The sequence below is a fragment of the Aureobasidium melanogenum genome (genome assembly GCF_000721775.1).
Source record: "Aureobasidium melanogenum CBS 110374 unplaced genomic scaffold scaffold_16, whole genome shotgun sequence".
Classification (NCBI taxonomy): Eukaryota; Fungi; Ascomycota; class Dothideomycetes; order Dothideales; family Saccotheciaceae; genus Aureobasidium; species Aureobasidium melanogenum.
This window is the reverse complement of record NW_024470068.1, coordinates 6517-27398: the sequence shown is the minus strand read 5'-3', so window position 1 is coordinate 27398 and position 20882 is coordinate 6517. Positions and strand designations below refer to the sequence as shown.

The 20882-nt window shown below is 48.6% G+C and overlaps 8 protein-coding genes across 8 annotated transcripts; 4 read left to right on the top strand and 4 right to left on the bottom strand.

Moving 5' to 3' along the window:
- Positions 1–553: 553 nt before the first annotated feature.
- M437DRAFT_52548 (putative esterase) lies at positions 554–1888 on the top strand (the record flags this gene model as incomplete). Its single annotated transcript, XM_041022376.1, has 1 exon — positions 554–1888. One exon carries the CDS (start codon positions 554–556, stop codon positions 1886–1888), a length of 1335 nt encoding a protein of 444 aa, XP_040878084.1.
- Positions 1889–2308: 420 nt separating this feature from the next.
- Positions 2309–3604, top strand: M437DRAFT_76640 (FMN-dependent alpha-hydroxy acid dehydrogenase; the record flags this gene model as incomplete). Its single annotated transcript, XM_041026657.1, has 1 exon — positions 2309–3604. One exon carries the CDS (start codon positions 2309–2311, stop codon positions 3602–3604), a length of 1296 nt encoding a protein of 431 aa, XP_040878083.1.
- A 1595-nt stretch (positions 3605–5199) lies between these two features.
- Positions 5200–7524, top strand: M437DRAFT_67448 (uncharacterized protein; the record flags this gene model as incomplete). The annotated part of the gene is made up of 1 exon (XM_041024940.1): positions 5200–7524. The coding sequence occupies one exon, from the start codon at positions 5200–5202 to the stop codon at positions 7522–7524; it is 2325 nt and encodes a 774-aa protein (XP_040878082.1).
- Positions 7525–7959: 435 nt separating this feature from the next.
- M437DRAFT_85959 (uncharacterized protein) lies at positions 7960–9078 on the top strand (the record flags this gene model as incomplete). Its single annotated transcript, XM_041028375.1, has 1 exon — positions 7960–9078. One exon carries the CDS (start codon positions 7960–7962, stop codon positions 9076–9078), a length of 1119 nt encoding a protein of 372 aa, XP_040878081.1.
- Positions 9079–9580: 502 nt separating this feature from the next.
- Positions 9581–10371, bottom strand: M437DRAFT_67446 (uncharacterized protein; the record flags this gene model as incomplete). The annotated part of the gene is made up of 2 exons (XM_041024939.1): positions 9581–10266; positions 10356–10371. 2 exons carry the CDS (start codon positions 10369–10371, stop codon positions 9581–9583), a joined length of 702 nt encoding a protein of 233 aa, XP_040878080.1.
- Positions 10372–13526: 3155 nt separating this feature from the next.
- M437DRAFT_52665 (uncharacterized protein) lies at positions 13527–14094 on the bottom strand (the record flags this gene model as incomplete). The annotated part of the gene is made up of 3 exons (XM_041022396.1): positions 13527–13684; positions 13739–13883; positions 13936–14094. 3 exons carry the CDS (start codon positions 14092–14094, stop codon positions 13527–13529), a joined length of 462 nt encoding a protein of 153 aa, XP_040878079.1.
- Positions 14095–15159: 1065 nt separating this feature from the next.
- M437DRAFT_52833 (putative alpha-galactosidase) lies at positions 15160–16781 on the bottom strand (the record flags this gene model as incomplete). The annotated part of the gene is made up of 2 exons (XM_041022427.1): positions 15160–16494; positions 16548–16781. 2 exons carry the CDS (start codon positions 16779–16781, stop codon positions 15160–15162), a joined length of 1569 nt encoding a protein of 522 aa, XP_040878078.1.
- A 747-nt stretch (positions 16782–17528) lies between these two features.
- M437DRAFT_76637 (OPT-domain-containing protein) lies at positions 17529–20558 on the bottom strand (the record flags this gene model as incomplete). The annotated part of the gene is made up of 7 exons (XM_041026656.1): positions 17529–18416; positions 18471–18550; positions 18600–19035; positions 19204–20062; positions 20113–20156; positions 20217–20287; positions 20546–20558. 7 exons carry the CDS (start codon positions 20556–20558, stop codon positions 17529–17531), a joined length of 2391 nt encoding a protein of 796 aa, XP_040878077.1.
- Between the last annotated feature and the right edge of the window lie 324 nt (positions 20559–20882).

Here is a 20882-nt window from a genome sequence, read left to right as displayed (position 1 = left end):
GCATCCCATCAACTTTCCCACGTCCCCAGCAACGTCAATACTACGATTTCATCTATTCTCTACCTCGTCATCGACCGGACCCTCGACTTCGGCTCGACGCGTAGGCTCAGACATTGAGATGGACAAACAACTTCAATCGCACTTCGATAAACTCTTGTCTGCGAACCAATGTGACACCAGCTGTTGATGCAGTGAGCTGCGTTTAGAATTATTGGTATTGGGATAGTGCTGGTTGAGGGGTTTTATAGTGTTGGAGAAATGAGAGCATGGAGATGCAGGTTTTATTGTTTGCTATCGTGCATTTCCTTAACTTTTTCGAGAGCATGGAGAAGGTTCATAGGGGAAGGTGGGGGTGGACTTGCATGCTTGTTACCGAGTAACTGACGTTACTAACACGAGATAGGAAGCCATCGACATGCCTCGGTGCTGCTTCCAGCCGAAGCCGAAGGACTTCCCAACTGTTGCATCTTATCAACTAACACCTTTTCCTTTCGCATCGCTCGACTTTCGAGCTCAGTAACACTTGACTCGAATATCAAACGCTGCATCTAGCATGAGCGAAAATCTCATCGCGTCCCCACCCTGTGGACCAGTACAGGGTTTCAAATCGAACCATGTCGTCAAATACACCGGAATTCCATACGCAAAAGCAGCACGCTTTCAGATTCCCAAGCAAATCGAAGACTGGACTGATACTTTCCTGGCAACCTCTCCTAGTCCAGCATGTCCGCAACCACCAGGTAAAGGTTCTGAGCTATACTTGAAGGTTCCTGTACTTCAGGGTCTAGACATCAGCGAAGACTGCCACCATCTCTCCGTCACTGTGCCTGAAACCGCCAAATCTGATGACAAACTACCTGTCATGATTTTTGTGCATGGCGGATCTTTCGAAATCGGCGCAGGCGACTCACCCGCTTATGACCCATCAAAGTTAGTGGCTGAGCATCAGGTCATCGTCGTCAACGTCAACTATCGTCTCAACCTCTTCGGCTTCCTAGGTGATGGAAAATCGAGACCGGCCAATCTTGGACTATTTGATCAATTGGAAGCGCTTCGCTGGGTGCGAAGGAACATCACAGCCTTTGGAGGAACGGGTGATACAAAAAACATCACATTCTTTGGTCAATCAGCAGGCGGGAGTTCTATTGCTGATCTTATGACTTTACCCGAGGCATCTTCATTGTTTGGACGCGCGATCATCCAGAGCGCACCGTTTGGAATCACAAGAGGAAGAGATGCTTTGAACACCACTCTACTCAAAGTTGCAGACTCTGTAAGCACCGACACTCCTGCTGAAGAATTGGTCAAGCTATGCAAGGCAATCAACAAAGCTGGTTCAGGGACCTTTCCTATGGGTGCCATGCCTTTCGCGCCTCAATATGGACATGCGCCACTTCCTGTTGAGGCAGATATCGACACTGCACTGAACTCCATCGCTCCTCAAATCGACATACTCGTCGGAAGCACCGATACAGAAGCCTCATTATTCATGCCATTAGTCCCGGTCATTAACACAGCTATCAATATTCCTCTGCTTGGTAACACAGTCCACGATTGGTTTGCATCAAAGTTGACCAACCTCTTGTATCATCCTTACGACAAAGACTTTGCAGAGCGCCATGCTCGAGCAGGCGGCAGAGCATCGCTATACCGAATTCATTGGAGCAATAAAAGCAACAGATTTGGCGCGACTCATACCATTGAATTGCCATTGTTGTTTGGTAATGAGGATGCATACATTGGTGCAAAGATGTTAGAAGGGTTCACTGTCCAACAAGTTGAAACCGCAGGAGCACAGATGCGAAAACTGTGGGCAGACTTCGCAAAGGGAAAACAATTGGATGCTACGGATAGTGTCGTTGATTTGATATCAATCGAGCAGATATGATCTTAGAGGCGACTAGAGATATACGCAAGTTCATGACTGGTCAATCTCAAGCATCAATCCCAACTAGCGATACTGTCGGAGACTCGGTAGAATACCTCTGAGCCCAGCGACTGTCATGCTCTATAGGTGACCAATATTTCCTTTTCAATGGAAGCACTTAGTCAAGTCGTCGTCCTTTCCTACAAGTACCTAGCTCTTTGAACCATCCCACATGTTCACCGAAAAGTGCCTAAATGATTTGACGTCATCAAACAACAGTGGAGCGGAAGACTTCCGTCAACGCGAACCTCGGCATCGACAGAAACATGTTTCTAGCTATATGAGGACAAAGGAGGGGTCTGTATGTATGAATAAACAGTTTGCTTGACCCCTCTACCCCTCTACAACACAACTCCACGGCAACCGCAAATACCACCTATCATGCCACCAGGCAACAGCGCACCACGTTACGAGCAGGAGGTCTACATGAACGGCCTCGCATGGCACAAACCTCCGTTCACGTTTCAATCGGACCAGTGGGAAGAAGAAGCTCGCAAAGTGCTCAGTGCCAACAGTTTTGGATATGTTCGCGGTAATGCAGGCACCTCGGAGACCTACAACAAGAACCTTGCCGCCTTTCAGCGGTGGTCCATCTTGCCCAGCCGCTTGGTGCCCAGCTTCAAAGATGACGAGGGTCGTGAGCTAATGGCCGACGCAACCACCAAGGTCTTGGGTCATGAATTGCCTTTTCCAATGGCTGCTGCACCTGTCGGAGTGCAGAAGATCTTCCACGCGGAGGGCGAAATAGCTTCGGCGAGAGCGACTGGCGGTGTCGGCATTCCATATGTGATGTCCACCGCATCAAGCACATCCATCGAAGATGTGGCCGCTGCTCATGACCAAGGTGCAAAGAAGAACGACAAGACACCGGTACGTTGGTTCCAGCTTTACTGGCCCAGCCGTGAGCATGACGACATCACGATTAGCATGTTGAATCGTGCCAAAAAAGCCGGCTTCACCGCTCTGTTCGTCACACTGGACACATACACCCAAGGCTGGAGACCGGCAGACATGGATAATGGATACAACCCTTTCATTCATCCCGATCGCGTGGGTGTCCAGATCGGGCTTACTGATCCAGTCTTCAAGGAACACTTCAAGAAGAAGTATGGAAAGCCCATCAGCGAGGAGATTGGAGACGAGTATGGCATAACTCAGGCTGGTGGTATCGGTGATGCGGCTAGGGAGTGGACATACACCATCGTACCCGGTCACAGCAAGAGCTGGGAAGATCTTGAATTCTTGAAGAAGCATTGGGATGGCCCAATTGTACTAAAGGGCATCCAGACAGTTGCCGATGCTCGCAAGGCTGTGGAAGCGGGCATGGCTGGCATTGTTGTCAGCAATCATGGTGGTCGTCAACACAATGGCGGCGTCAGCTCGCTTGGAGTTCTGCCTCGCATCGTTGACGCAGTAGGAGATAAGCTGGATGTGCTGTTCGATAGTGGGATTCGATCTGGAGTAGACATCATCAAGGCCATCGCTTTGGGAGCAAAATGTGTGCTTGTCGGCAGACCTTATATCTATGGGTTGGCGATTGGAGGTGAAGATGGCGTCAAGCATGTCTTGAGGAGTCTTTGGGGCGATGCACTGCTGAATTTGCATCTGGGTGGTCAAAGAGACCTTTCTGAAGTCAACAGAGATATGCTGATCAAGGAAGATGATCTCTTCCGCTAGAGATTTTGCGTGTAGCTCCGTATCGTTGCATTAGTTATCCCTGCTGAAAAAGAGAAGCGAATGATCAGTTGCGGTTCATCATGTTATCAGACATGCTGTGTTAAGTGCTGATACTGGTCCGAGAAGATGATCAGCTCGCTAGGAGCACGAACTGAATAGCCGCTTCGCCCTATGCACAATTATCCTTCAATTGCTCTACGTCAGCATAAATCATCCCAAAACCACGAACGCTTCGACGTTCAACGATCCAATCTGTGGGATCCATGCGGAAGCAGTGGAAAGTATATCTGAGTGTATCAACTCTTCGGATGGAGATGGAGCCTGAAGGTATTTGGAAGGTGCCACTCATGTGCGGAGCATTTCCGCAGTGTCGATCGTCGGCGCTGAGATAAGGTTGTGGAACGGGGCGGGATCGGATACACGGGCCCGAAGATCCGCCGGCCTCCGCCTCACCATCGATGCTAAATCTTCTGAGTGCTCAGGAGGACGAGCTTAATGTTTCCTCGATGCGCGCCTGGAAGCTGCTTACAACAACGACTGCCACGACTCTTTGCACTGCCTACGAGAATGCTGCACCGCCACTGCAACACCGACATTTTCGGGCGTCATCTCTGGAGAGCTCGTACGTGTGAGTGGATTTGTTCCACAGAATAAACTTCTGTCAGTGAACCTGCGAGTATGGAAGCCTCGAAGGCTCAGCTTCCTAATCACATGGATTCTATTCGACCCGCATGACGGAACCAGCTTGTAGCACAGGTCGAAAGTGTGAAGCTCGGACTCTGATCTTTGTGACAATGGAGAAGACAAGAGGGTTTCACGCGAGATATTGCGTGTGCAGTCGCTTGCGCTTGAATCCCAAGAAATGACATCCTGGTGCTGCTTACGGACCTTGCCATTGGAGACCACAAGACGATCAAGTGAGGAGCGCTCGAAAATAGCAAATAATTTGCATGAACATATACCCCACCCTAGACGCACCATTCAGCCTTATTCTGACTGAACCATACATCGTGCCAACCAACAAGCTTCTTCGGTGCTGCAGGCTCGAACCTGACAGGCTACAGACCGTGCTTACGAATGCAACCAGCCGAAGACTTTAATAGGCCAGAGATACGTTGCTTGAAGCACTGCTATGGGCACGTCTCGCCACGATCAATCTTGGTAACCTACTTCGGTTTGGGGTGCGTTGCCCATAGGTATACGCTCGAATGACAGGACCTGAAAAGTCTTTCGACAAAAACCCAATGACACGGACGCACTTTGACGTGAGGAATCAGGAACAGACTCGCACACATGTTCCCTGGAACATCACTTTTGCTAGGCATACGACAGGATAAATCAAATATGCGACTCAGCAGGTTAATGAAGCTACGCACCTGCGGTTGTAGGTACTTGGTGTGATGGATCAACCTGCATACAGACCAGAAGCCACTGGCGCATGGAGGCATCATATATAAGCACAAACTGCGCCATCAGTATCGCTTGCCTCAGCCACGTACGTAAAAAAATCCGTTGACGGCGCGGACTTGGTGACGCATAAGTTGGAGCGACATCTTCGGCGCCCGTGAGCAGTTGCAAATCCAACTATTCTCATCATGTTCCAGGCAATCCCCCTGTCTCAGTCCGAATTCAGAAGCTCGACATGGCCAATTTCTGCACAAGGTCTTCATTTCACCGATATTGCAAAGAGTACAAGATCTGAAAAAGACGACACCCAGCACGAAAGTACGCCAGCTCATCAGGAGGAGGATGCTCATACATCTCAGTCAAGCTCTACACTGCGTTTTGAGCCGATCGAGCCTCCAGATGGTTACACTCCTCTGACTTTTCTACCAGTGCTGCTGCAGGGCTGGGCGCTTTGGAGCCTTGTGTCATTTTACACTGTTATCTCCGCACTCCTTGCTTATTTGTTCTATCGTTCAATGCTTGACTATCGCTGGACAGTCCATGATGTCGATTACTACCTTACGGCACGCTATCTGCCGACAATCGTGGGCCTTGTTTCGTCCGCTTTGTTCCACAGCACTATGTCGAATCTACGCAGAATTCTCCCATTCATTTGCATGGCAGACCAACATCCGAAACGAATCAAAAATCGCAACTCCCAGATTGTAGCCACTGTTTCTTTACGCCTGTTTCCAACACTGTTACGCTACTTGAACTTGTTTGGAACACGCGCGATGTTGCTAAACATAGGGCTCAAGAGCTTGCTGTTCTCTGTCCAGGAAACCGATGATCATATTTGGGTGGTCTCGGTTAGGGTTGTACCCGCAATGTATTTGAGCATCAACTATCTAGCCATAGCCCTGATAACTGCCTATGTTGCTCTCAAATATGGCAACTGCAGCACAGGCCTAAAGAAAGATTGGGACCCGACTTCCCTAGCCGACATCATGCTTTTGTTCTCAACCGAGTACACTAAGCCAAAGCTAGATTTTCCTTTGGACCGCAAATCCTGGTATAAAACGATGAAGAAGTCTGGCGTAACTTACAGACTTGGCTACTGGAAGGTTCACTGTCTAGCGACTCCGCAACCAGATATTGTCTATGGAATCAGGTCCCTTGATGACACCCTGGAGCCATCTGAAGCATGTGCGTACCTGAATCAATTCAACGAGTTCTTCAATCAGCAGGGATCCCTGGAGCCGTACTGTCGCCACCTCGTCGATCGAGTCTCTGTGAAGAGTTCAGAACTTGCAAAAAGGCCACGCTCGGGTGCGCATGAACTTCTTCCGACCCGTTGTTGCGCAGAGACACCGGGTTGTTCACACTACCCGTATCGCAAAGCTCCAGGAATTCCATCCAAAGTTTTTGCCAGCCTTGCAATTCTATATCTCATTGTTCTCTGTGTATGTCTTGTTTTCGCTCTGATCCGGATCTGGACATCTGAGGGTGTAGTACTTCAACTCCCTAGGTTGCTGGTACTATCGACCAACATCGCCGTTTCGATAAATAGTACAAGCCTCACATCGACCGGAGATCAATGGCCCACTGCTCCTTCTCAGACTGATTCGAGCCTAGTGATAACCCTGGTACCGATTTTGATCTGCAGGTTCTTACCAGTCATGACTATGAATCTTGCTAACTTCCTGATCGCGGACTTGGACACGCATCATAGATGGTCGCAACCCTTCGCGTGTATGTATGCAGAACCTAGCTTTGCCTCTCAATCGATTCTACTGGACTATATGACTGTGTCCCCACTCCAAGTCTTGTCTCAGGCCTGGGCCAATGGACATTTTAAAGTCGTTTACTCTGGCATATTAAACGCTCTCAGTTGGATACCAACACTGATTGCCACTGGATCTTGCTCGTTTATATTAACCGATATTGCTGTTGTTCGACTATCCCCAACTCTGGCGGTCATCGGAATTTTCTGGGCACTTCTGTATATCCATGCAATAAGTTCCTACTGGGCTCCTCCTGAACGAAAGCTACCTAGGGATATCGGTAGTCTCTACGCCATCTTTTGTTTTATTTATGACAGCAAATTTCGCTGGTATTCAGAGTTCTGTCATGCAACATTCAGTCCAAATCTTACGAAGGATGAACTATACTCCCTTATCCGTCTTTCGAGTGACAAGTATCGCTTTGGTATGGTTGGTGAGCTGGGTGAGGAACATCCTGGCTTCGATGTCGCAGAGACTTCTGACGGCGCCGACACGGGCTATGTACGCTGGATCAAGCCACATCCTGGCTTTTTCGCCCGTGTCAAATCCAGATTCCAGAGGCGCAAGAGCAAAATGGAAAGAGGTGATGATGTTTTCGATCCTGAAGGCATTCCATTGAACTACCTCAATGCTTCCACCTCGACCTCCCACCAAAGACGTTTGAGCGCAGAAGATCCGTACCCACAAGGTCATTCTACTGCATTCGAGTCGGAGTCGATTCAGTCGTTCCGGGTGATGGCGGATCTTTGAAACACCGCGGCTGTGGGAGACGAGTAAGATATATAATATACATCACTGTCTACAAGCAAAGAGAATATCTCGGCCTCATCAAAGGACGGGCTTGATTACATATATATCTTCTGTTGGCCAAGAGCCAAGGACAACTCCACAACCAGCTTCTCCCTCGACTCTTGTTCAACCTTGATCTCTCACCTCGGCCTTGGTGTCTGCAACATGACCAAGTAGGTGTAGAGGAATTGTTGTACCTCCAGGTCTGTGGTTCATCAACGGAAATGTGCTGCGAATTTTGTGTCACACAGTATCAGGAATACCCATCAGATCACAGTCTTGGGATCAAGAGGTCAGCTGTCCTGTCTTCCGGGGGTTCTTCCTGCCCACGAACACTACTCAAGTGCATTGCATCTCGAACATTTCTGCCACATACTACCTCTACCACAAACAATCATGGACGAGCTTCATCTACCTCAAGATGCCGCTTCCATATTGGAACGCACCTACAATAGCGACGCAAGAACTTCTGAATTTGACAAGTGGCTCATATACACGACTTATCATGCGCCTCAAGACGCTCAAAAACTCTATCGATTGGCAATGTCAGCATACAATGAACAAGCCCTGAACGAGCCAGAATCCGAATGGGAAAGCGTGGGGTTTCTTAAACCAGCCAACCAAAGCCGTCCAGACCTTCGATCACCCTCACTGCAGCGTATCCTGGAACATCATCTGCACATGGTCGAACGTCAATTCCCAGAATTTGCACCCGATGGTGGGGATGATGAGCAGTTCTACGTTTTCGGCTTTATTGCATTGACGCAACCTGACTGGAAACATAAAGGGGCAACAGCAGTACACTGTGACAAGGATCGCGGAAAATGGAAAGTCACTCAGTGTCGAGGTATCCCAATTGACCAATTGGGTATGGAGTTGACCAGTGTGAGCGACAACGACGACGACTTCGACAATGTTCGTGTGAGGTATGATGATAGCGGCAACGAGGGGCCGGACAATCAAGGTGGTGCCGCTCCACATGGACAGTGGCAGTTCTTGGTCTACTCAACGAATCTCTCTCAACTAGAAGCGATGCGGTGCATACCTGATCCTCGTGGTGGTCCCGATTTTCCACTGGGTGAGGCAACTTTTATGTTTCGGCCATCAGAGTTGTCCTCCATCGCAGAAATCCAAGAAGACCTTCCGATCGCGTACGCAGAGACAGTCAGGAATCCTACAGTACCTGCTACTGGTAGCCAGAGGATTTCCAAAGTTCACCCGGGATTGTTTGTTGTGGTAGAGGGCAAAGAGAATCTGTCAATCAAGATCGTCAAGCTTGATTGGGACCACAATATCCAGAAGTCAGATGCGGAGTTAAAGAGAATCGGGCGAGAAAGTCAGACTATCTCTCAATGGCTAGTTGAGCCTGAGGCAGTTGTATCGACGCTTGAGCGACTCGCGACAGAGGTTTTACAAGCGACGGAGCCATCTCTATCATCTGAACTGCATAAGAGGTCTGAGATCGATCACAGGGACTGCGGGGTCAATCTGAAAGATCAGCCAACGTCTTTTTAATCAGACCCCCTTTTGACCATACATCAATTGCAAGATGACTAGCTTGATAAGAACGTCAGGGGTACGAATGGGTAAGATAAATCCAGTTTGTGCACCACTTTCTGATATTGGTCTGAGCTGTTGGTAACTGCAAATTCTTTGCGATGTAAGCCGTCAACATCTACTGTATCTGAGGCATAATGAAGCAAGTAGGTTGAAGGATGATAGTATGCATCCTTGCTAAGTATGGTAAACTTGCCGTGATACATTGTTGGCGCTAAAGTATCAAGCCTAGACATGTCTAAGAGCCCTCATCTTTCCTCAACTTCCACTGCTCCACCATGCACATATACCTACATCAGTGTATGTCTCAACCAGGTATGGTAATGCCTCGCATCTCACTTTTTCCCCTCGACCTTCCCAGAATTCATCATGCCTAGCTATGATGCACCTAACCGTGGTCTCTCAGTAGCCCTGGTGGCGATTTCTTCGAAATCTCACACTGCCAGCTAACGTGGAATGCCTAGAATTTGCATCCCGATCCTGTGATCAATTCTGGGCACGAATCCGTAGGGGCGTCCTCAAACGTGAATTTGCATCTAGCATACACTTTGCCAGAATTTCTGTCGTAGGTCGTGAATTGCGCGTTGAGATCTTTAGTGCTGTAGACGTGACCAATCATTGCGTCAATGACGTCTCCCATGTCTTTGGAATTGTAGTTTTCGTCTCCACAGCCGTTCTTGCATTGGTGCTTCATCCCATAGTTGCCGTTGTAGACAAAGTAATGGTTCTTTGTGTATAAATCGCCATTTCTGACGATGCATGACCGCTTCTGCAGTGATTCAGTGCTGTTGCCACCGAGTCTCTGGAATCTGTTGACATCGATAGCGTTGTTCATGAGGTCGATAACATCATCAGAGGTATGGTTGGTGCCGTATTCGAAGTCTGGTGGGTCGAAGACTGATCTTGCGTTTGGGCCCTGACCCTGATTACCATTCAAGGTGTTTGCAACTCCGAGCACACCCTGTAGGAGCGCAACGCAAGCCGTATCGCCAGCATATCCCAAGGCACCAACGATACCATAGCCAGCAGCAAGCCTCATGGAGTTCTTGACGCACAACCCTGCAGTCGTGCGTTGTCCATTATGGTATTCCTCACAAGCATCCACAATATCCCCCCATTGTTCAGCTCCATAAGAATAAGTATAACCTGCAATCGCGATGGCATTGGCATAAACACGAAAGTTGAGTCTCTGTTCCTGTCGCTTTTGAAGTCGATCAAAGTAGGTCAAGTTGTACCATTGTTGATGGACATAGTCTCCCGCGAGGGTTCAGTTATCAGGAGAGATGATGCCTTGACCGACAGCTGAAGAGGCAACGAATAAGAAGAAAAGCGCGGAGATGAACATGGTGTCTCCAAGCTAGAACGAAGTAGTTATGATGACTGAGAACTACTACGAGGGCTTCGTGTTTATATACACAGCAAGGTTCGGATACGAGAGTTAGGGGGAGCCTTCGAGCAAACTCGCGCATCGGGATGAGCGAGAGTCTCGTTGAGACTAGTTTCCATACCCTACCGTTACAAGTTTCCGTTACGAGAAGACTTAGCAACGCCATCGTACGACGTGGCACTGGTCTCGCAATGGTCGAAGTCGCACTGTAAAACACTCATAGTAACCAAGTCGGTCTGTTGACTTAGAGACAAAGACTCCTATACGACGAGGGAGAGAGATGTCTCATCCAACAAAGTGTGTTCTGGCATTGCCATCAATCATATGATTGACCAGAAGACGTGAAGCCATCTGATCACATTTCATGCAGCCTGAAGAATTGCGAGAGATGCTGCTTCATCGATCGCTCGCGGGCTTACAGCCATGATGCCTTCCATTTTTTGGGTCAACGTTCGCATTTGCAGCCATATTCGGTTTGATGGCTGCCAACAGCGATTTTGACTTCTTGCTGGTGGACATCATTGACCTCCGAAGGTCGGCTGCGTTTCTTGATAATTTACATTTACGAAGTCATAGTGAAAACGGCTATCCTGGTGGCGCTTGTCTTGGATATTATCTATCAAAAAAGGCAAATTATGCCGAACACACTCCTCTAGAGCTCCATGTGATCTGATCTATTTATTGCACTTTCCATGGACGAGGCAATACAAGGAGACAGTAAATCATCACAACTCCAGCAGGCGCTGAGCGACGCAAACCGTAGAACCAAGGTTTTTGCGTAATTATCAGTTGCTGATAGCGGTATCTGATAACGTACGTAGTGAGCATCTGTATACATAGTGGACGAGCATATGTTTTCTTTTTCCCTTCTAGCAAGCAGAGCACGATATAGCCCTTACACTTCGCCGCATACGCCACACCACACCTCTTTCACTTAGTCCGACGTTCTCACATCGATGACTTCTGCCATGTTTAGCGAACATGAGATATCAAACAAGCAACAGTTAGCGACATTAGCATTTCCGCTCGGGAATGATGCCTCGTAGCATGACTTACAGATCACTAGTCATGTATAGCTTGCTCTCGTAGTAGTTTCAGGTTTTGTAGCTCCCAGACTGCTAAGCCTGAGAGATGTCTGTCTTGAAGCTGAAACTGTTCATCGAATTACTGCTAGCTACAGCGTCCTCAACCTGCCAAGATCGAATCCTCACTCCTTCCTTGCATCGAACCCGATTCCAGCCTCACTGATTGACGTAGCATGGTGTAACAAGGTTTTCCGTAAATTGGCACCTCTCTAGGAATCTTCCATTGCTGCATCGCTTCGGTTGCTATTCCATTGTGGAGAACGAACACGAACACTAAAATCCGATGAGAATCCCTTATCAGCTTCAAGGCTGTCTTTTTTATACGCTATCGAAACCATCTTACCAGCAGCTCGTGTCCGTACTCGTATCATGATAAGGCTTCAGGTCATGGTTGTGAAAATTGGCCTTCGAAATCCTACTGTCTTGTAAGAGGCTGTATTGATACTATGCTATGGCAGGCCGCCAAGTTGAAAGTCGAGAAAACTCTTGATTATCCCATTCCATTAGAAAATTTTGTGTTATAGAGTACATTGAGCGGCACAGTGGAGTTCTTAGCAGATTCCAAATGGTTCACGCACGGACCACTGGCTGGCTGGCGCGGCCATATAAGACTGTTGTCGCTCACTCGAAACAGATATTGTTGATTGGATGGTTCAATGTGATCTTTCGCACTCTTCGAACACTGTTTTCTGAAAACGCACTTGTTTTATCTGTTACACAACACACGCTCCAGGATGATCTATGGTTTCATTCTTCATTCACTGGCGCTTCTGCTCGCTTTCCAGGGCGTCATCGAGATGGCAGACTGTTTTTTTGCCTATAACTATTTACGGTCGCTTTGGCTGCAGCATGTACGAAATCACCCATTCCGAGAACAAAGAATAAACCTTCGCGTATATATCACCATCCTTGCCATTGCGATCTATACATACGGCTACGGAGGCGAACACTGGGAAGCAATGGTTGATGCATGCCAAGAGTACCATAGAGGAGCACGAACGACTGCAGGTCGTTGCACGGAAGCTTCGCTCAAGCTTGGTTCTGCCTACAGTCTCGTAGGCGTCCTCGTATATGGCGGAGATAATCTATACAAGGCGGCCTACTCTATGATGGCATTCACGCGAAGCCTCTTCATAGCATTGACCTCTTATCTTGGTTCATGACCATTTCTGGACGACTCCTTGCGACCCTCTACCTGTGGTTAAGGATACCGAATCCCCCTCGCCGTCAAAACACATAAATCCCGAGAACGTACATCATAATGCTATCCGCGACTTCCTGACGCTGCAGAAATCCCCGAAGTATGCGGCGCACGCCAAGCAAGAACTGAACTCTGTCATCCTAATCCACAAGTCAACTTAAAGACACGCCCAGGAGTGACGAGGTCAACATGATGGGGTACGGACTATCTGGGGAGGTACGTTCTGGTTCGTTCCCTAACGCAGGTAAAAGCACATTACCAAGCCGCCGTGAGAGGATGCTTCGCGGCTTCGACTGGTGTTTTTTATAGCATGGCGAAGCGCCTGGGATCAATGCAGATATGGGAAAATGCTTTTCAGAGGAATTGGATGCTTCAGGGATTAGGACCATGGTGCAGCAGCGACGGCACGACAAACTTGATCTTGGGCTGGCAATGCGAGACCTTGAACGCAGAAGTGGGATGGAAATGAAGTCGAGTACAATCTTGCTACGGCCCGATGACCTGTTAGCGAGTAGTGGCATTAGAGAGAGCTACTGCGAATTGTCTGCATAATCAGAAGATGGAACATCATATTTATATAAAGCCACATATCCAGGTCACTGAAGGTAGAGTAGTTTCATTTACTGATTGGAACAAAGACCTCAGTTGCGCTTATTCCGGAACCGATTTGACTAAGAAGGTCTGGAGAGAGTAAATAGGTCTAGTCAATATTTGGTCTTCCCTCATGGCTCTCTCAAACACACAAGACCTCGAAAGCGCCCCATTGAGTACCTGCAGGTGCATTCCCACAACCGACACTGTTGCCAACAGAGATACCATTAAATGGCCATCCATAAAGATTGTTCGTAAGCGTGATGCCGCAACCCTGCTGACTGTGACCAAGGATATAGCCTGTACAGATAGTGATCAGTCACGTTCCCATCAATTTCAGAAGACGGCACTCACATCCTACGGTTCCAGTCTTTGGCGTGGTTGATAGTGTTGCTGTGATTGCTCCTCCGAACAAGAGGCTAGCAGTTGGGATTGTGCATGTTGCTTCTGCGATTGTGAATGTGGTTGCTGTTCCAGCACTACCATCTGTGGGTGGGGCCTTGACACGATATCAGAAGTGCAATCGTGTACTAGCAGAGGGCAGCACTTACAGTGCCTGGCGCAGCACAAGTATAACTGCTGTAGATGGTCACTTTTGCCGACGCTGGACCGCCGACAGGAGCAGCACCTTTACGGGCTTCGAGGTGAGGGGGAGCGGCTGAGACAGATACGGCTAGGAGAGATAAAGCAAGAGCTGTCCAAGAGTACATCTTGAGTGTGTTGAATGTGCAAGATTGGTCGCGTCGTGATTGCCAATTTGTATTGTTCAGAGGAAAGGAAGGCTGAATTGTTGCTGATGATGTCCTGGAAGACGCGAGAGAAGACCTACTCTTATATCTCTGCAATGCCGCAGTCACAACTGGAATGCACATTTGGAATGTCCGAATATCGTGTATCAGCTCTGTTACAAGTTGACTTCTCGCAGGAAATCAGCACAATATTCTTCCAGAATCGAGATACAAAGCGATGTCTCTGGCTGACAGAATGACAGTGGCTTGGTTATTCATGTCATTATCAGCGTCGCTCTTACCACAGCTACGGCTCCGAAAAGTTTATCTGTGCTTCATCTCAGTCAAGGTCAATAGTACTGTAGGGTCAGGCAGATCCGTGGGATGCTCTAGAAGTTGTGAATAGTCTTGAAAGCAGGATACGTACTTTACCACGTTCAGCTTCGAGCCTAATGTGTGTATACATGCTTAAAAGTATATCCAATTCGGGGAAGGACAGCTCCGCTGAGTTGGGTAAGAACGGGACATGAGCGGTTCGCAGATGACCAGGGTCTCGACCGGGCTCCAGCTCCGTCAACGATCCCGCCACGCGACTTCTTTCCGCACCTTCCTTCCCCCTTCAACATCAAGACATGGAACACATATCGTTGCATTCGAAATTGACAGACCGCAAGACCTCCTTGTAAGCCTTTCTGTATCGCCACTCATGCTTTGCCATGTTCTGTGCAAATAAGGTCGACGTTCAGCAGTGCCTGCCCGCACGAAACTCCGGTCCGTGTCAGCTCGGCCATGTTTGGTCTCGTCCGATCTGTAAGCACTCAAAAACATTGTTTACAGCTCTTCTCGTATTTACTTTGATGCTTTCCTTGGCATTCTCAAGCACAAGCTGATCCAAGGCACGTCTCTTGCTAAAGTTTTCTGTTTTCCGACAATGATTTGTATTCGTCAGCTACACGTCAAAGTCATCAAACATCGTTCATGGAGAAAATAAATCGCCAATACTTCAACTCCTTCGTCTCTGTCATAGGTTCTGATGATATGTCTACATCAAGCGAGGACACCAATTCTATCAAAGTCCGGCGCATAAGGCGACACACTCGATAATCCCGAAATCGTGATTGTGTTATCACCAGACGTCTTGAATCCCGACAATCTAACCAAAAATCCTTTGGCAACATCTTTATCCCAGTTATAGCCAGTCAGCGGGAAACTGACAGATTGAGCAGCTCCACCGTTGACACTGATACTCGCTCCTCTGACGTTGCCGTAGCCTCCGCCAAATGCGTAGCCGATCTCGCAGTCAATGTAGTCGAAGCGGACGTCTTGTGTTGCTTGGCTTGTGCGAATGCCCGTGAGGGTGAGGGTGTTGCTGTCGCCGTTGCCGATGGAGCCGACTTTTTTGCCGCCGGAACAGCCTGAGCAAGAGGTTACTGCTGCACTGCCTGATAGCTTACCGGCTTCGGCTTCGTAGTACTTAAGAGTTGGTGCTGCTGGTGTTGCCTTCTTGACATTGCTCAATCGAAGAGCAACAGAACCATGGCCGTTGACAGTGGTGGAGTAGCTGTTTGCGTTCGGGACTGTCTTTCCCGTCCAAAGATCTGTGACGGTTGCAGAAGAGATGTTGAGAGCGGAAAAGTTGATGCCCAGACTACGCTTGGTGTTGGTCAAGTCGACAAGAAGCACCGCTACATCGCCATTGGCAAGAGGTCCTGCAAACCGATCATTGTCGCCAGTGAAACGCTGAACAAGAACGACCGGCTTGCCCAGACTATCCTGGTTGATCGCAATCAAGCCTTTGTTCTGCAGAATTGCTTGAGTAGAGCTTGACATAGTCGTGATTCTTGTCGAAATCATGAGGGGACTCTTAAACATAGCCCAGATAGCAAAATGAGTTGCTTGCTCGTCAGTCGTCATGCCAGCTTGACCAACTTCAAGCAAGTCCATGTCTGAGAAGTGGCCAGGACCGTTCAAGCCTCTCAAGTTGACATTGATTGCCTCATTGTAGATTCTCGAGACACTCGCCCATCCTTGGGTAATATCATCGCTGACACGGAAGGAAGTCGATACTGCCGGAGTCCACTCAGCAGGACCTCGCAAGCCACTTGGACTCGAATAGGGAACTCCCCATTGGCAAGTCAACATGCCTTTGATACCGACCGCTTGAATAGCACTCGAGAAAGCTCCAAAACGAGAAGGAAAGTCCGTCCTTGGGTCTTTGGGGGCGTTGGAGTCAGCAGTAATCCAGCAGTTGTCTACTTTCATGTATGCGACGTTCCAGCCTGCGAGTTGTAGTGCATCCTGTTTCTCGTGGTTGAGAGAACCCGGTCGGTCGACGCCAGTGTCGCAGGCTTTGACGCCTTGATCGGTGTACATGCCCCAGTTCTGACGAATATTATCAGCCAAGCTTCACTCTTCCTTGACTTGGATCGACTTACAAAACCTTTACTATTCGCAAGTTTGCTCAAAGGAAGTATACCATCAGGAAACGCACTGGCATCATATGTAATCGAGCCATTGCTTTGTCGCTGCGTACCCTGCCACCCACAATCAAGGCCAAAAATGTTATATCCAGCAGCCGCAAACCCCTTGTCTGCAAAAGCGTTGATGGTATCTCGAACATAGGTTTGATTGATGGTGCATGCGGCAGGATTGTAGGTGTTGAAGCCCATGGGAGGTGTACGGCCGAAGCCAGTATCCAGAGCTGTGGCTTGGGAGGCAAGTGCGCCTAAGGTAGCGAGAGAAGTGGTCTTGATATACATGACGGAATGTGATGGTCGAAAAAGGTTGTTGAGATCTTCGAGCCACTTTATACTATGTTGCTTCAACCTGCCAGTGTCGTATCGTTGTAGCTGGCGTTCTGATCAACATCGGTTGAAGTCGCATCTTGTGTGCGCATTTCAACCGATAGCGACTGGAATGCTTCCTCAATAAATTGTATACGAGCCCATGTGACACTGTACGCTACCGGCGTAGCGTTATACATTGATTAGTTGGCTGTTGGCTTGGTTTCAGAAGCTTGTGTCTGCATCTACGCGACTGGTCCGGCGGGGTAGCTCGAGTTGTTTCGTCGTGGAATCCGAACAAGGTAGGAGTTGCATAGGGCTTCACATATAGTAGCGGCTAATCTGCCTGAACTCAGGTTGAAGCTGGTCGTTTGGGGGGATCGACAAGGTGATGAATGGAGATTGTGTGCGGGGTGTGGAGCGTGCGGAGAAGGTGCAGCAGTCGATGTCACTAACGTTAGTAACAATGAGCACAACATCGGCACAAAGGAGATGCATCATCCGTGTTGACAAAAGAGTTTGAACAAGCAACAATGACTAGCGATATAAACATAAATTTCCACAGGATCCACCACATCGCATCATAGCGACATAAAACCATCTCAAAAGAATGTCAACAAACAACACCAACCTTCACCAAGATCGAGGTCCAAAGAATTCGCCCTTGCCCAAAGTCAACCTCGTGCAAGCCTTACCCTCACAACCCTGATACGAGACATTGTTACCCCACCAATCCAAACTGATATTGCCCGAATATTGCACGCTGAAGAAGATGATAATGGCAGAGATACCAATGGCAGCGGACCAAGAAGCACTAAGCACATAGTTGTACTTGGACCAACAAGCCAGATAGCGAGTCTTGAGCCATACCATGGCCATGAAACCGATGGGTACCTGAGGCCAAACGTACGAGAGGTTGTAGGGAGCCCAGGCAAGACAGCCGTAGATCATGGCGACAGGATGGATCTGACGAAGCCACTTCTTTTGTGGGAAGCTGCGGGTGATGTAGTAGACGATAGGAGGTACGACCAGACCGACAGGGAATCCAATAAGGAGAGTCGTGTATAGACCACCCTTACCGAAGACCTTGTGAGGACCAAGCGTACCCCAAAGGACGGAGGCAGTGAAGAAGGTGTTGTTACCAGGGCAGTAGAAGCGATTTGGTGCGTCGGTGGTGCAGACATCCTTGATGTGGATCTGGAAGTTGAGGACGCCTGTACAAACAAAAGTGGAGACGAAGCATGCAGTCATCTGAGCCCAGAATGCGTGACGAGGAGGGATCTTGGTGTAGTGCGCGAGCTTGAGGTCGTTCAAGAATTGTATGGTGTGAGCACAGGTAACATAGCCGAATGACTTGAAGAAGTTCATAGCCAGAGCATTACCTCCGACCCAAGCACCTCCAATAAACTCGGCCAAGACGTTCAGAGTGACTGGGATACCACTAATGGCTCGGATAATACCGATGGGAATGATGAAGACCAGACAGAGCGCGAGACCATAGAAGACGACACCAACAGTAGTCTGGCAGCGAAGGAGTCAGGAAGAAATCCAAGATATACTGCTGGGTACACTTACATAAGTCGGCCAGGCAGCGATGCCAGCACAGCCGAAAGCAACAGAAACCAAGAGGCAGATGAGATACCACCATTCAGGGACTGTGTTCCATTAATTCCTGCATCAAATGAGACTGACAAGAGTACTAACCTTCAGGATAGACAGACATCAAACGATTGTGGATATCATTATACTCCTGTCTCTCGCCGCGATGGAAAAGGTTCTTGAAACCCATCATGATCTCATGGCGGTGGTACATGAAAGCATATGAGATGGTTGCGGTGTAAATGGCGAAGAAGCATGCGTAAACGGTCGCGTTCGCAGCACTTAGATACGCTGGTGAATAATCGGCATACTTGGCAGCATCGAACATTCCACGATCGTCGAGAGTGCGAGTGACATTGTAGAACTTGCCAAAATGGTCAAAGACCTTGTTAGAGTTGATTGGTAGGTACCCAGTGTTGAAGGTGTTGGAATACCAGAGACCGAGCACAGCGAAAGCGGAAATGACCATACCAACAAATCGGTTGACAGTGTTGAAGAAAGGCACCATCAACGGGTCCATCTGATCCCACAAGAGAATGTTCTAGTCGAAGGTTGGGAAAGGATTGATGCCGAGACCGTTGTTCATTCCAGTGATGGTAGATAGATGCAAATTGTTTGGTGCAATCCAGTTCATCCAATTAAAGATGCTAAGAGCTTCGAACAGGAAGTTTGGGAACCAAAACCAGAAGAACATGGCAGTGAAAGTCACAACGAAGAATTTAAGCCTAGACATGGTGAGGATCTTCTTGAAGGGACCCATGACGGATGGGTTGGAGCTGTCGTGGAAAGAGTTGTTCAAAGCCATGGTGACGAGAGACGTGGGCCAAACGCAGTAAGCGGGATAAACAAGGAAGCGACGACATATTCCAGCAAGACCAAATCCAATAAAGTTGGTACCAATAGCGATCACGATTTGATACGCGAAAGAACCTGCCCAGCTTTGATTGAACATGTGAGGCAGGAACTGTACCCAAACAACATAGTCAGTATAAGGAAGATTAGCACCGACTTTGGCCATGATTGTGATGAGCATGTGTTCCTTTCTGGAGAACGGGCCAGGGTTCAGACTGTGGCGTGTTCCGAACAAAGTGAAACCTTTGTCTGGCAACCATCTCGCAGCAGCGACTCCGACAGGATACGCGAGGAGTTGAGCAACATTTGCCTCGACGGTAATTGAGGGCTGTCTGATCGAGAACAACTGATTGATGAAAGCAAGCAGAGTGACAAAACCAAGACCAATAATGTACGCGCGGAGAGATGCGCATGGCATGTTAGGATCATCGGTGTTATCAACTACAGCTCTGACTTCGGCATACGGAGAGTTGTTGACGATCAGAGCAGCTTCGATCTTGACTTCGGCAATGAGCTCAGCATGCTTCTCAGGGTTGATGAAGACATCTTCGTTGAACAAAAATTCTTTAATCTTGTCGAGAATGTTGTCGGGAAAATTGGGATCGAGCTCATGGATCTTCCAGACCTTCTCCATCATGGATCTGGTCTCTTCGAGGGTGAAGTTCTGTGCTTCTTCTCGTGCATGAACATAGTCATCTGCGGTGACGTTGAGATCTCTGTAGACCAGTTAGGATTTGATGAACAATCGATTGACACATAGACGCACTCTTGGAACTCCTTGTTTGGCAGGATCTCGTCCGACCCATTCTGCTGAAGATCTGGTCAGCATCGAAAGCTGGAGTCGATCAAAAGATATATTGGACTATTAACCAATTCAACGACGTTACCCACAGCCACATCCTTGCCAATGGGCTCAACCTCCGCCTCGGCGATGTGTTTCTCTGGTCCACCCATGATATGCGACAACCAGGTAGTCGGTACAAGGTGTAAGTGAGACAATGAGATATTTGCTCAGAACAGACGAATCGTGCATGGGACGACTTTATATCCTTTGTCCCACATCTAGGCCTTTGATCGCTTATCCTGGAGTTAAATCCTCCCTATCACAATCTGGGTGGAGTATGGTCGCATTGCCACCCCTAGAGCACCATGGGCATACGAGCTTTCGTGGTGGCGTCGCTGTTCTGCGTCCCATTCGCCTGATTGTGCCATAGTACTGGCTGCGGTCAAATCCCTATCAGCTTGGCCGACTGATGCTCGCCAACACGTCCATAATCCAAGACTCTTGGTAAACGTGAGAAGCAAAGCAAAGAGGAGTCTCGATGGTTGTATCGTTGGTGTCAAGATAGCGACAGCTTGGCTGGTCACAGCCCATTGAACAAATGGCTATCGCTCCATATTGCTTGGCCCAGAGCTGCCATCTCTCATGCCCGAATAGGAAGGTTGTCATAACGTCGACTGCGAGGGGTACGAGTACGAGGGCCAAGAGACGCAGTCGGGAGCTGCGACCGGTAGTCCATCAATCGCCTAATCTAC